Genomic DNA, 12729 nt, shown 5'->3' with positions numbered 1-12729 from the left:
ATCTAGCCAGTGTTAGTGATCAAGACCACATAAACCGAGAGCAAGTCATCATCAAGACCAGGGTGTATCGAGACCAAGACAAGATCAAGACTTTGAGGGGTTGAGACTGAGTCAATACCAAGACCAAGGCAGGGCGAGACCGAGTCAAGACCAAGACCAGACCAATGCGAGTCCCACACTGCATGACATGATAAAATGTGGAAAATGCTAATCATAGTCACTCCTCAAATTGATCCGAAAGATTTACATTCCCATAAAAAAACCACCCACAGAAAACAAATTAAGATAGTTCTTTATTCACCTCTTTTATTACCAGAAGTGTATCATGAGAAAAAGTCAGTTGTGGTCTTGATCTCGATTCCAAGACAAGTCTCCAAAAAGTGGTATTGAGAACAGTCTTGAGTACTACAACACTGCACTAAGCTCAACACCTGAAATATAAATCTAAACGGCTAGATCTATATCAATTTCATGCCATTTTTGACAACACCTGAATCCAAACTTGCTGAGCTGACCGTAACACTTGGTCTGGCATCTCTCCAGGAATGTCCGCAGTTAATTATAGAACGCATATGAATTTGGTCATTCAATGAGACGTTCAAGAGTAGAGGGAGGGACTCTTGGCTCTATAAACTAAATCCAATCTTGCTGCCCTGTGGCTGCTTCGCAGGCTACAGCTTTTACATTCCCCACAAGGTCATGGTTGTAAAACTCCTCCTTAATTCTGTGCTATTAATGTCCAAACTCATCTACATAGCAGGGAGGAAGTAAATGTAGGTTTATGGGATAATTTTCTGAATTATGAATATGGGGATGGTTGGTTGTTAAAGATGTTCGTATTTCACAGAGAAAGTCAACGGTGGCCATGACCTCTGAATTGAGCTGTATTTACATTTAACTTTCTCTCTCTAACATGTAGTCCAGCACTGTTATACTCCAGCTATGCCTCATCATAAATCCTTTTTCATTACCTTCATGTAAAAAAAAAAAATCAGCTTGGATTTCATTGTTTTACATGTGAGGGAACATGAAAGCACACAGTCCACTGTAGTGGTGTGCTGTAGTGTTGGTGTGTTCACTGCATGTGAGAGGAATGTCTTCAAAGCTCCAAGTCGATTCGCCCCCAAGGCTGAGGCTGACGCCAAACTCTCATGCTGTCCCTGAGAAGGAAAGTGGCAGAGAAAATCAGAACTCACACCAAGAACATTTCCATAGAGCCACTTAGTTCCTGTGCAGGATTTGTCAGGATGACCCAGTTGTCCTGTGTGAAGGAATGATGAGGTAAATTAAACCGAGCGGTGCAGAGACTTTCATCTGCATTGCTGTCTCTTACAAACTGATGTGGATTGACTGCACCCAGTGACAAACTGCCTTCAACCACTGTGTCCTACAATAGCTGACTGTTGTTGAAGTCTACGTAGGTGCCACTGGGGGGAGCTGGCACACTATACACAGGTAGATAAAATCGCTTGGGATTTAAGGGAGGCTGAAAGGAAACGTGATACAGCAAGGATGAAAGGAAGAGACCTACTTAAGTATACTTTCACGTATTTATTGGACTCTTTCACCTGAATGATTCCAGTTTTGTCCTGGCCATTGCTCTTCTGCCTAGATGCAACTGTATATTAAAAACCCAGAGTAAAAACACATTTTACTGCATATTTCACAGAGGAGACAGAGAGAGAGGGACACAGAGGGAGACAGATTGCACTGAAAGAGGAAAGGGAGAGAAGTAAATGTATTGTAACATTATGGGTTGAAAATCACACTGTGCCACTACAGTGTGTAACATGTGCAGAACCTCAAGCAAACTCTGAAGGGTTGCATGATAAAACAGTAAACGGTGTGCTTTGGGTCTATTCTCAGCGGTATTTTTTCCAACAGTGCTTACAGTTCTTGTGCTATCTATTCTAAGTATGTAATGCTGCCAGCCCACATTATTTGCTCTGAGCCACCAAAAGCAATTCAATTCCCAGAATGCATTGATTTGCAGGTCAAACTTGGCCAAATGTGGATGAAAACAGCGTTTTAGATGTCAAGGTAACTTATGATAGTTTCAATGGATTTTGATTCTTTATCTCAGTGTCAAGCAGGATTTCACTACATCATTGCAATTCTGCTAATACATACTGTAGGTTACATGTAAACCAGACATCTAAAATACTCCACAGCTACGGTAGAGTATTTTTGAGGCTGTGTCAACATCAGTATTCTAACTTAGATTGACAAAGCTAGCATGCTAATCATTAACACAACGTACAGCTGAGGCTGATGGGAAGGTGATTAGTTTTACAGATATTGGGCGATAAACCAAAGTGTTTGTGAAAATAACATTAAGACCTGCTGGTGGTGCTAGTTGAAATGTCAGTAGCAAAGTCATTAAAACTCATGCTGAGGGGGGACATGAATATCTGTATCAAATTCCATGGCATTCCATCCTAAAATTGTCTGACTAAAGACCAAAAATGCTGGACCAAAGGGGTGGACTGACCAACCGATCGACCGTCATTGCCATACCTATAGCCATGATGCTAACATAGCTAAAAAAAAATCACATCTTGGCATCTCAAAATTCTGTCTTTTCCTGACAGAAAATGTGTTTAAGGCTGAGTAATGTGGGTGTGTGGACAGTAGTCTAACATGTAATTCTGCATTCAATTTGTTCCCCCAGTAATCGTGGTCCTCTATGTGGGCTTGAGACGGCAAAAGAAAAAGGAAACACTCATGTCATCCAAGGAGGACATCCGGGATAATGTGATCCACTATGACGACGAAGGAGGGGGAGAGGAGGACACGCACGCATTTGACATGGGGACACTTCGCAATCCTAAGGTTGTCAAAGAGAACCTGTTCCGCAGGGACGTCAAACCTGAGATGAAGAGAGGTCCCAGGCCACCTGTCTCTCAGGACAGCGCCGACATCCGAGATTTCATCAACCAGCGCCTGAAAGAGCACGATGTGGACAACTCGGCACCGCCCTATGACTCCCTGGCCACGTACGCTTACGAGGGCGACGGCTCTGTGGCCGAGTCGCTAAGCTCCATCGAGTCCCTCGCCATAGACCTCGAGGAGGACTATGATTACCTCAATGACTGGGGGCCCCGCTTTAAGACACTAGCAGGGATATTTGGGGAACAGTCAGAAACTCAGTCGGACTCAACCACCACGGAGAACACACATTGATGTTTTTCACAGACTCGAAAAGTTCTTTTGGTTGACAACACACACACACACACACACACGCACACACACACACACACACACACACACACACACACACACACACACGTTTTACCATTGTTTTCCTCCCATGTTATCTGTTTTCATCTTTTTTCCAGCTCACCGTTTTCTATTTTATGTGGTACTTTACCATGCTCAGTCCCAAAATTGTAAAAAAAGAAGAAAAAAAAGAAGAAAATGAGGGAACATAAGGAAACATGATTAGATGAGCCAAGCAGCCATTCAATTACCTTTCAATTGAATGTTCTCGTCTTACGTTTTGTTTCCTCTTGGGGAATACGCATATACACGGAAATGTTGTCATTTCCTAGAACATCCTTAAAAGTGCCTCAATATAATTGTTCTTTCACTTGCTATTTCATGCCACATATCCAGTGTTGATCCTTACAACCCCACAGGTTAAGCTTATTCAGTCAGTATACTGTGCTCTGACTGGCTGAGGCATCTACCAAGACCAGTGTCAAGTCTGTGGGGACAACGAAGTGGCCCGAGTTTGGCCAAAGATGTTTTGAATGTTATTTATTGTTCTATTTATTTAATGGCTGATTGAGTTTGATTTGATTATTGTGTATTTATCTATTTATCTCTCAGTCATCAATCTGTATTTTTTATTTTTGCAGACACACAAGGGATTTTTGTAATTAAAAAGGCCCACATGAAAATGTATGTTTCTGTTAGGTGGGTCCTGTGAATAGACTTGTACTAGAGTTGTAAAAAAATGATTAGGGCTAAATACTGCAGTTCAGTCATGTAATAAACACATTTTTCTTAAATAAACCACACTTGGAGAAGTTCCCTTCTGTGTTCACTTATTTGGCTCACATTATGTATGATCTAATATTTAAAGTTAATCCACCACTGCATTAAAAAATACGGTACTGAGGCTGTCTGCAAGTAGTATGAAAGCACTCCCTTATTGTATTGGTTATGTTGGTCTGTTACTTCCACTAACAATGTAGTCACATTTTCAAAAGAAAGACGAGTGAGTTAACTCATAAGACATATATCAGCATGAAACTAAAATAAATAATGGAAACTGACCTCATCAAAAAACAAAACAACAAAATAATGAGCAATAACATGCAACCAATTAGGACACAGACATAAAATGGGTAGCGTCTTTTTGTATAAGTGTTGCAGGGGTGTAGAAGATTAATTGAAAGAGGTTTGGAACGCACGCTCGCATGTCAAGCAGACATAAGCTGCACGCGCCCCCGGTGACAAAAAGCGGAGCGCACAGAGCAAAAGTCTGTCCTGCCGCGCGTGCTCTATACTTCTTTCACAATCCTTTTGTCATAATTTTTTTCTGCCACAAACGCAAATGTTGCCTCATTGCATATATTGCCGCTGCTTGCTGGTCTGGTGCATGCACGTGCAGGGGGGGGGGGGGCCAGTTTTTTTTTTTTTCACAGGTTTTCTTTGACAGTGGCCCACAAGTGGTCTGTTTAAGAAAAATATTTAACAATAATAATTAGCTAGATAAAACGACCTAAACCTTCGTATCACATGATGACCAGGGTTATCGCGTGACGAGGCATGCCACTTAGATACAAGTGAGTCCGTCAGCAGCGCGGCCAGCAAGAGCGAGAGAAAGTTGAAGTGCCGGTAAGTGGGCTTTTGAAGTGAATGAGAATGCATGCATGCACATTTGGTTTGTTATAGAGGCCTCTAGCAAGCTAAATTTGTGGCAGCGGCAGCTAACTTTGAAGGAGTGACATTTCGCGGTAACTTCACGAGCTGCCGCGGCCACAATTACGCATTGTGTGATAGCCTTATAGCATCACCGTTTCATTCTCTGATACACAAGAGAAGACAGCAGCAGTTCTCTGTAGGTTAACAGAAGTGTGTGTGTGTGTGTGTGTGTGTGTGTGTGTGTGTGTGTGCTTTCTGCCTCTCAACCAGCAGCCCACTTAAAAGAACATGTCACTTCTTTGGGAAATTAGCTTAGGTTATTTGTAGTCTGCAGTGTAGGTTGGTGGTCTATACATTTTGACTTCATAATAAAAGGACATCCTTATATTTTGAGAAAATAATCTGAAACATGCTGCATGCATTGCAAATCCCTTTCTGATTCAAGGCCCATAAGCCCACTGCTACAGAAATCTGATAGTCAGCTCAGGTTGCAGTTATAGGCTACAATTACAAACTGTTTATCTGGTTTGATATCTTGTTATCTTGTATTTGTGTGAGTCTAATGTAAGGCTCTATATTTCATTTTGAGGTGTACAGTATTGTGGATTTAGTATTATGTAAAATGTCATATTGCACTTTCTATATACAGTTTGGATACTGTATGTAAGATTACGGTTGCATTTTTTGGATATATTTGTGTGAATGTAGTCTAATGTAAGGCTCCATATTTCCTTTTGAGGTGTACAGTATTGTGGATTTAGTATTATGTTAAAATGTAAAATTTACAGTTTTTAAAATAAAGATGACATATATTGTTAACAAATCTTGTTCCATGTGCCCTTTTTTGAATTTGAGCCCCTGCCCCTCAAAAGGTCTCTCCACGGCCCTGGTCTGGTGTGCAGGATTTGGTGATCACCGGGGCGGATGGATCATGCTGTGGGCTGCCCACTGGATCACAGCTGTGCTCCTGTATCGGGCGGTATTTCAAATTACACCCACACTTTAGATTTTCTTTTACCAGACATTTTCAGTTAACAGTTAGGTTTAAATCCCTGCTGCCAAGATGTTCCTCCATCAGTCACAGTTCATGGAAAGTGAAACTTAACTCTGCAATGGGGCGGTCTTTTTAAAGTGCTATTTATTCACACACTTTAAAAAGACTTATTAAAAGCTTCTTTCTTTGCACATTTTTTTTTACAACATTATATGTTGATAGGCCTATTTATATCATAATATGCTGTATGTCAACTTTTTGGGAGAAAACAGGTAGTTATATGTAAAATCCGATATTGAGCACCCCATATAGCCAAAATGGCGTGATCCTCATTTTTATAACGCCTGTGCGACGGTGAGATTGGCAGTCGAAGTCACTGAATATTCGACAAGTCGGGGTTACCCCTATTTGTGATCACTAAACACCATATTTCCCCTGCTGTTTCCCCTGCATGGTGTTTCCCAAACACAGCATTTCTGCACCGTTCATATATACTCACCATGTAGCACTAGTCAGCATAGACAGACCAAACACAAACATCAGCGGAAGGAGGGAGAGGAGGTGGGTGTGGGAGTGAGTGGGCTGCCATCCTATGCATAAACATGAGACCACTGGAACGATCAATGCAATAGCTCAGGGGAGAGCTGCTATTACCACAAGCCAAAGCAAAAAGAAGTGATGGCATTGATTCTGTTTATGTTGGAACGGGTTCAACCCTCTGTGCCCCAGTGAACAGCACTGTCCAGTCTCATTGTCCAGTTTCCTCTCTAGCCTTTTACTGCCAGTATTCCACCAAGAGTGTGAGTGACTCCATTAAATCAAAATGTCCTCTTCCCTACAAGCCATGTATTTTCTATAATTGTACACAACAGCAAAGGTTATTTGCCACAGGAAAGACATGGCAACATCTGACTTAACATAGGGAAACATCACAACTTACAGATCGTTCAAATTATGGGAGCATTCGTGGCCGGGTTAGCTCAGTTGGTAGAGCAGGCGCACATATATAGAGGTTTACTCCGTGACGCAGCGGCCGCGGGTTTGACTCCGACCTAAGGCTCTTTGCTACATGTCATTCCCCCTCTCGTTCCCCTTTCATGTCTTCAGCTTTCCTGTGAAAATAAAGGCCTAAAAATGCCCCCCGCCCCCCCCAAAAAATTATGGGAGCATTGTTTGGTTGTGAACCAAAGTGTTTACAGCATTTCAATGTCTTAGTCGTGCAAGTAAAGCTGTCATGATTCAACAAAGAAGACTTGTCACAGTACCTATTGAATAAACTCTTCTATTGTTGTGGGCACTGAACAATTTGCTTAGACTGAAATAAATGAATACACAGCACCACTCTCTGTTATTACATCTCAGTTTGCTTCAGATTATGAAATGAACCCCTGTATTGCAGACATATGCGGTTAGGGACTGTAGATCTGATACATATGGGTTCTTCAATTAAAACCAGTCACTTTGTGACTGAATTATTCTGCATCTAAGGGTATTTTCTGAGAGTGTTTATGCATATGGAAATAAAGCCGTCACCACTGCTGCCGGGTGCTCTCTAAGCTGACAGGTTTGCTTTACGGGAATGCGCTGATCTTGTTGTGCATACATTTGTGGCCACTAACCTTTGTTAACCCTTATAATTATGCAGCAGCAGCAGCAGCGGCGGTGACTAACCTCGAGAGAATGGCATGTAAGTAAACACAACAGTCATTATTACACTTTAAGAACATGTTTACTGAGTGTTCAGCAATAATTAAGACATTAACTGACGGAGAAACAAGAGTGCAATTGATTGCACGGGCAATTTACATAAGTTGACAGTTTATTAGTTGCACCTAGGAAAAATCCTGCAAAGTATTATATCTTTATTAAGCCTAAATGCTGAGTATTGGATTGTATTGGTGTCACACCCCATTTAAGTGAGGAGGGGGTGGGACCACCAATGCCACTGCAATGTCAAGCTACATGTACAGCTCATTCACTTGGAAATAACTTAAAAGTTCTCATATTATGCTTTGCTTTATTGTGTTATATATCTTTTTTGTGCACGTTATAGGTTTACAAAGTGAAAAAGCCCAAAGACCACCCCAAAGGGACTTACCATCTCCAACAGAAAACACTGTTCACAAACTGCTCCAAACAGCTCTATTGTAGTCCAGACTTTACTTCAGAGACAAACGTGGTCACTTTGTAACACACGTTATAATGCTCTCCTAGCTGCTAGCGTAGCACACCTTCATACTCTGCAACTGACTAGCTAGCAGTCCTTACCTAGCTACTGCGCATGTGCGACTCCCAACAAAGATGGTACAGAAGTGAGATGCCTCACTCTGTAGCTAAAACAGAGAGCTCAACACACAGGGTGAAAAGAGGAGCTGCAGCAATGTGCAGTACAACAGAAGTATGGTGTTTTTTGAAAATTAAACCAGGTAAACCTATTCTGATATAACCTCTAAATACAATTATGAACCTGAAAATGAGCATAATATGAGCACTTTAAAGTCTCAGCTACCACACACAGCCCTATCTCTGGTGTTACACTGGAGACATGGGTTAAAAAGAACACAGTGAAAGCATTGCATTTTCCCTTTATTTTTTATTTTCCCTGTATTAATAAATGCCTGCAAAGTAATGTTTTAAATCCGTCCACACGGTTTCTGAAGCATGTGTGAAAATTTCTAAATTCTAATCACATGTAGTGTCTACTCAGCAGGAATGGCAGAGCTGGCGGGGAACAAATACACTTCAGACCACTGAGCAACTGAACACTTACTGTAGCTCTTCTCATGGGAGAACATTGATAGTTTAATTTTGGAATGTTAAATAATCCACTTACTAGATTGCATAGTTTTATGCTATTTTTAGGGTTTTAGTTCCTGGGCACTGCTGAGGTGCTCTTGAGCAAGGCACCAAACCCCCAACTGCTCGAGGCGCCTTTAATGGGCAGCCCCCTCATTCTGACATCTCTCCATTAGTGCCTGTTTGTGCATGTGTGTGAATTTCGGGCCTGTGTGTAATGTGTAATATATATGAACAGAGTATAAAAATGTAATTTCCCCCCTGGGGATCAATAAAGTATATCTTCTTCTTCTTCTTCTTCTTCTTCTTCTTTAGTTAGTAGTATAGCACAACATTTCTTAAATTTAGTACCGCCAGTTGCTTAGTTGAAATGAAAAACACATCATATCATGTACTGATAGTCTAAAACTGCAAAAAGACAAAAGGAACATTTACTGAGACAAAAAGGAGCCATGGAGTACAGAAAAAAGGCAAGGCAAGTTTATTTGTATTGAACCTTCTTCTGTCAAAAAAAAAGCAACACATCAAAAATTTGCTTTTTTTTTGTGACATTTCGTAGTTCAACAAGCAACATATACAGTACAGTAAGTTCTACGTTAATTTTTGATCTTCACCTCAATCCTCACTGACTTCACTGGATATTGCTGCTCCGGGTGATAAATAGCAAGAGAGGAAAGAGATGCATTAAACATTAAAACGCCACAATAACCCAGCATTTTGTACTCCGGCCCACACTCATCCTCTCAGGCTTTAATATGGCAATCACACCAGTGGTGTAGTCTAATATATTGTAGTGGGTATACTGTACTGTATATAAATATATTGGCCTATATATATGGGCCAGAATCTGCCTTTGGGGGAGGGGGGCATATCATAGACTTAATTTCCTGCATTCAGATAGCTTTTATTCACGAATTTACGGTGGAAATACCTTTATTTAGCCTATGCGAAGAGGAAAAACACAGATGACAATTCAAAATATATCAAAAATATAATAGAAAGTATGTTGTTTGTGTCATTGGGCATTTTAAAGAGGGTATATGGACATCCTGGAGTTTTCTTAGTGGGTATATTGCGTATACCTGCGTATCACGTAGACTACAACACTGAATGACACACAATATAAAACTGAAAAAAGATGATTGCATCTTTTCAACGGCAGGTTAATGTGCCTCTTGCCTCACCTTGCAAACAATTCTTTCACCTTTCCACTCATGCTTGGCTAAGTAAAAATACAAGTATTAAATGTATGACATTAGCGTCATTAACTCACACTTAAAGAGCAGAAAACCCTCTTCAAAAGTCATAATGACACGGCCAGTAATTGTTAAGTGTTTGACACGAGGCCACTAAATCTTACAAAGGACTAATAACAAAGGGAAATTGATGCCAATTTGCATGTTATTCTTTCTATTTATATAGGAATCAAGAAGTTCTTGTCACATTGCTAAGAAGGTACATCACACTAGTGTTGCAGTTGTTCTTTACTCCGTTTTATACAGAAAAAGACATTCAAGGTTTTTGTTTATGGTCGACAAACAGCGCCGAAGAAGATACTTTGATGCTTTATTACGTTCTTTACGTTCTGAAGCAGGAAATGTAATTGTGACACCAGAAATCTTTTAGACACCATTGTCTTTACCAGTTCATTAACTTAAGAGAAAACTGCTTCTCTGTTCACCGCTGACTGAGTTAAGGGCTGTATGCTCGGTGCTCTGTTCAGTCTGAACATGTAGACTACACATGGTTTGAACTCATTCCTCTTATCCATCCAATCGGCTGCTTGTGTGCTTTACTAACACTAACAGACACAGACCATTTCCTACGGAGTTACTGTCCTAGAGAATGTGTGTGTGTGTGTGTGTGTGTGTGTGTGTGGTCTATCTTTAAAGCCAGTACATAACAGGTTGAGCTGCCTGGTGAGAGAGAAACATGCATGCTGGTGCTATTACAAAGCCAACTACTACCAAGGAATAGCAGAGTGATGGGGGTTCTAAAGGAAGGGTTGCTCTGTTTGCAGTCATCTTCCTCTTAGACTTCTTTCAGTATATTTATGAATTTATGAATACATTTGTATTTTTTGTTTTGCCAGAGGGAGCATCACACAGCTGGTTGCCTCTGTAATACCCTGAAATATAGGATTAAGTTCAGGATGTACACATTCATCATGCTTGAAGCAGTTTATTTCAACTTTTTGACTAGTCCATTCTATTCTATTTTAACTCCAAAGAACCACACCAAGATGATTTAAAACGCAGTTCTCAGGTCTCCTCCAACTACAGTGGTGCTATTGGTATTTGAGTGCAAATCATCCAAACAAAATGCAGCAAACAAACCCCAAATGCAATGTTTTATGGCCATAAAAAAGGTGGATGTTAGTATCCAGTAAGCAGCACTGACTCATGCTTGGGAAGATAAACTGAAGGCAAACCACAGCTCTAACTGTCGTGAACGTTCAGTAGTTTTATTATCTGTCAGAGTTTTGTGTGTGAATTCACCTTGTTAACATGGCACCCGATTTGGATCTGGATCTGCTGACAGTGAGAGCTTCAAGAGTATTGAATTTAGCAGAGCATCCCTGCCTGAAGCTTTCTTCTATGCTCGACTGGTACAGTAAATGAGTTAGCGTGGAAGAGCCTGATTCCTTGAAAAGATCTGACCACAGATCTGTGAAATTGAACAAATTACTGATTAACACTAGACAGCTCTCAGAGTGTGCATACCTCTCCCAAGGCTGCACAGTCCTCTAAATCTGTTATTTTTAGACTGTCTAGAACCACTGTTCGCTTTCTGTTTCCTACTGACCGACGGATTATTTTGACCATGGAAATGACTATCCTCTAACCTTAAACAAGTAGCTATTTTAACACGACTTAACAAGCTAGGATATTTCCCTAAGTTAGTCAATTTTTATGCCTAAACCTATAGCACAACCTTAACCACAGCAATGTCAGAGCAGATTTTTTTTTTTTTTTTTTTTCTGTTTTGCAACAGTGAGTTGTAACATTTCTGGGAACCACTGATAAATGCATGGGCGTCAGTTTGGTTTGAAAAGTGCTGGGGACAGAGATGCATTCGGAAGTGCATTTTCAGAAGTGCTGGGTACAATGACGCATTCATTTTTTTTTTCTTTTTCGTTTTGGAAGACGCTGTCCTGTAGCTTACCAATTTAAATGACTACAAATGTATACAAAACTGTGATGATGTCCGACACATTATATGAAGAAGAAAGCCTTAACTATATATAACGCTATATCACACTATGAGCTGACTGCTCTCAATTGACAACAATATGCATCCATCCAATCTACATCAGGCATTCTGACCAAAACTTGAAAGCATGCAATCCCCATCATCATCATCATCACAACTATTCCCGAATTCAGCAATAGATTCAAGCAATAACTAAACAAGATACTGACTACTCCACAATCATCTCCACTATACCAATGCTTGCTGTACAAACGCAAACCGTAACTAAGTAAGTTGGTGGCTAAGGCTAACATTAATTGCAAGAGAAGAGTTAAAACAGCCGATCACTTGTGTGCAAATGCACAAGACCTAGCCACAATACCAGCAAATCTTAAGTAATAAACATATTGCGTCTTACCTTTGTGTCAGTGGTCTGCAGATCCATGCTGTGTACGACAACATCCATTTGTTCTACAGGTTATCAACCTGGTATGGTGCTTTATACTGTATGTAGGCTAAAATGACTTGCTCGTCTATGATACCTATGATAGACAAAGAGTAAGTAGCCTATAGATAGGATCATATGATGCCTCGTTCCCTGTCCATGCCAAGCTGTCAGCTCATTTGAAAAACTACGGTGCCGCAGAGGGGACATCTACACTCACAACATTCTTTAAAAATAGAAGAAGTGCGACAGTCGATAGACAGATAGAGAAAGAGAGAATTATACCTCTGCATCATGTCAAAAAGAAGTGAACAGGACATCAGAGCTTTTTTTAAAGCCAAGCAGACATGTACAGTAAGTGCCAGTATCTTATTATCGGCTAAATGGATAACCCAACCTGTCATTCTTTTTGGCAAACAAGGTTATGTTC

The 12729-nt window shown here is 40.6% G+C and overlaps 1 protein-coding gene across 3 annotated transcripts in view; it reads left to right on the top strand.

The window, feature by feature from the left end:
* The window catches only part of LOC116040051 (cadherin-12-like), a 117651-nt gene extending 113616 nt beyond the window's left edge, over positions 1-4035 (top strand). For all 3 annotated transcript variants that reach the window (XM_031285284.2, XM_035998049.1, XM_031285286.2), the window contains one exon: positions 2672-4035. In XM_031285284.2, the coding sequence (XP_031141144.1) occupies positions 2672-3183 (512 nt within the window). In that variant the 3' untranslated portion in view covers positions 3184-4035. The remainder of the gene's footprint in view (positions 1-2671) is intronic.
* The last annotated feature ends 8694 nt before the right edge of the window (positions 4036-12729 follow it).

Source organism: Sander lucioperca, chromosome 23, assembly GCF_008315115.2.
Source record: "Sander lucioperca isolate FBNREF2018 chromosome 23, SLUC_FBN_1.2, whole genome shotgun sequence".
In the NCBI taxonomy this organism is placed as follows: Eukaryota; Metazoa; Chordata; class Actinopteri; order Perciformes; family Percidae; genus Sander; species Sander lucioperca.
Note: the sequence above shows the minus strand (reverse complement) of the source record. Positions and strands in the feature narration are given on the sequence as shown.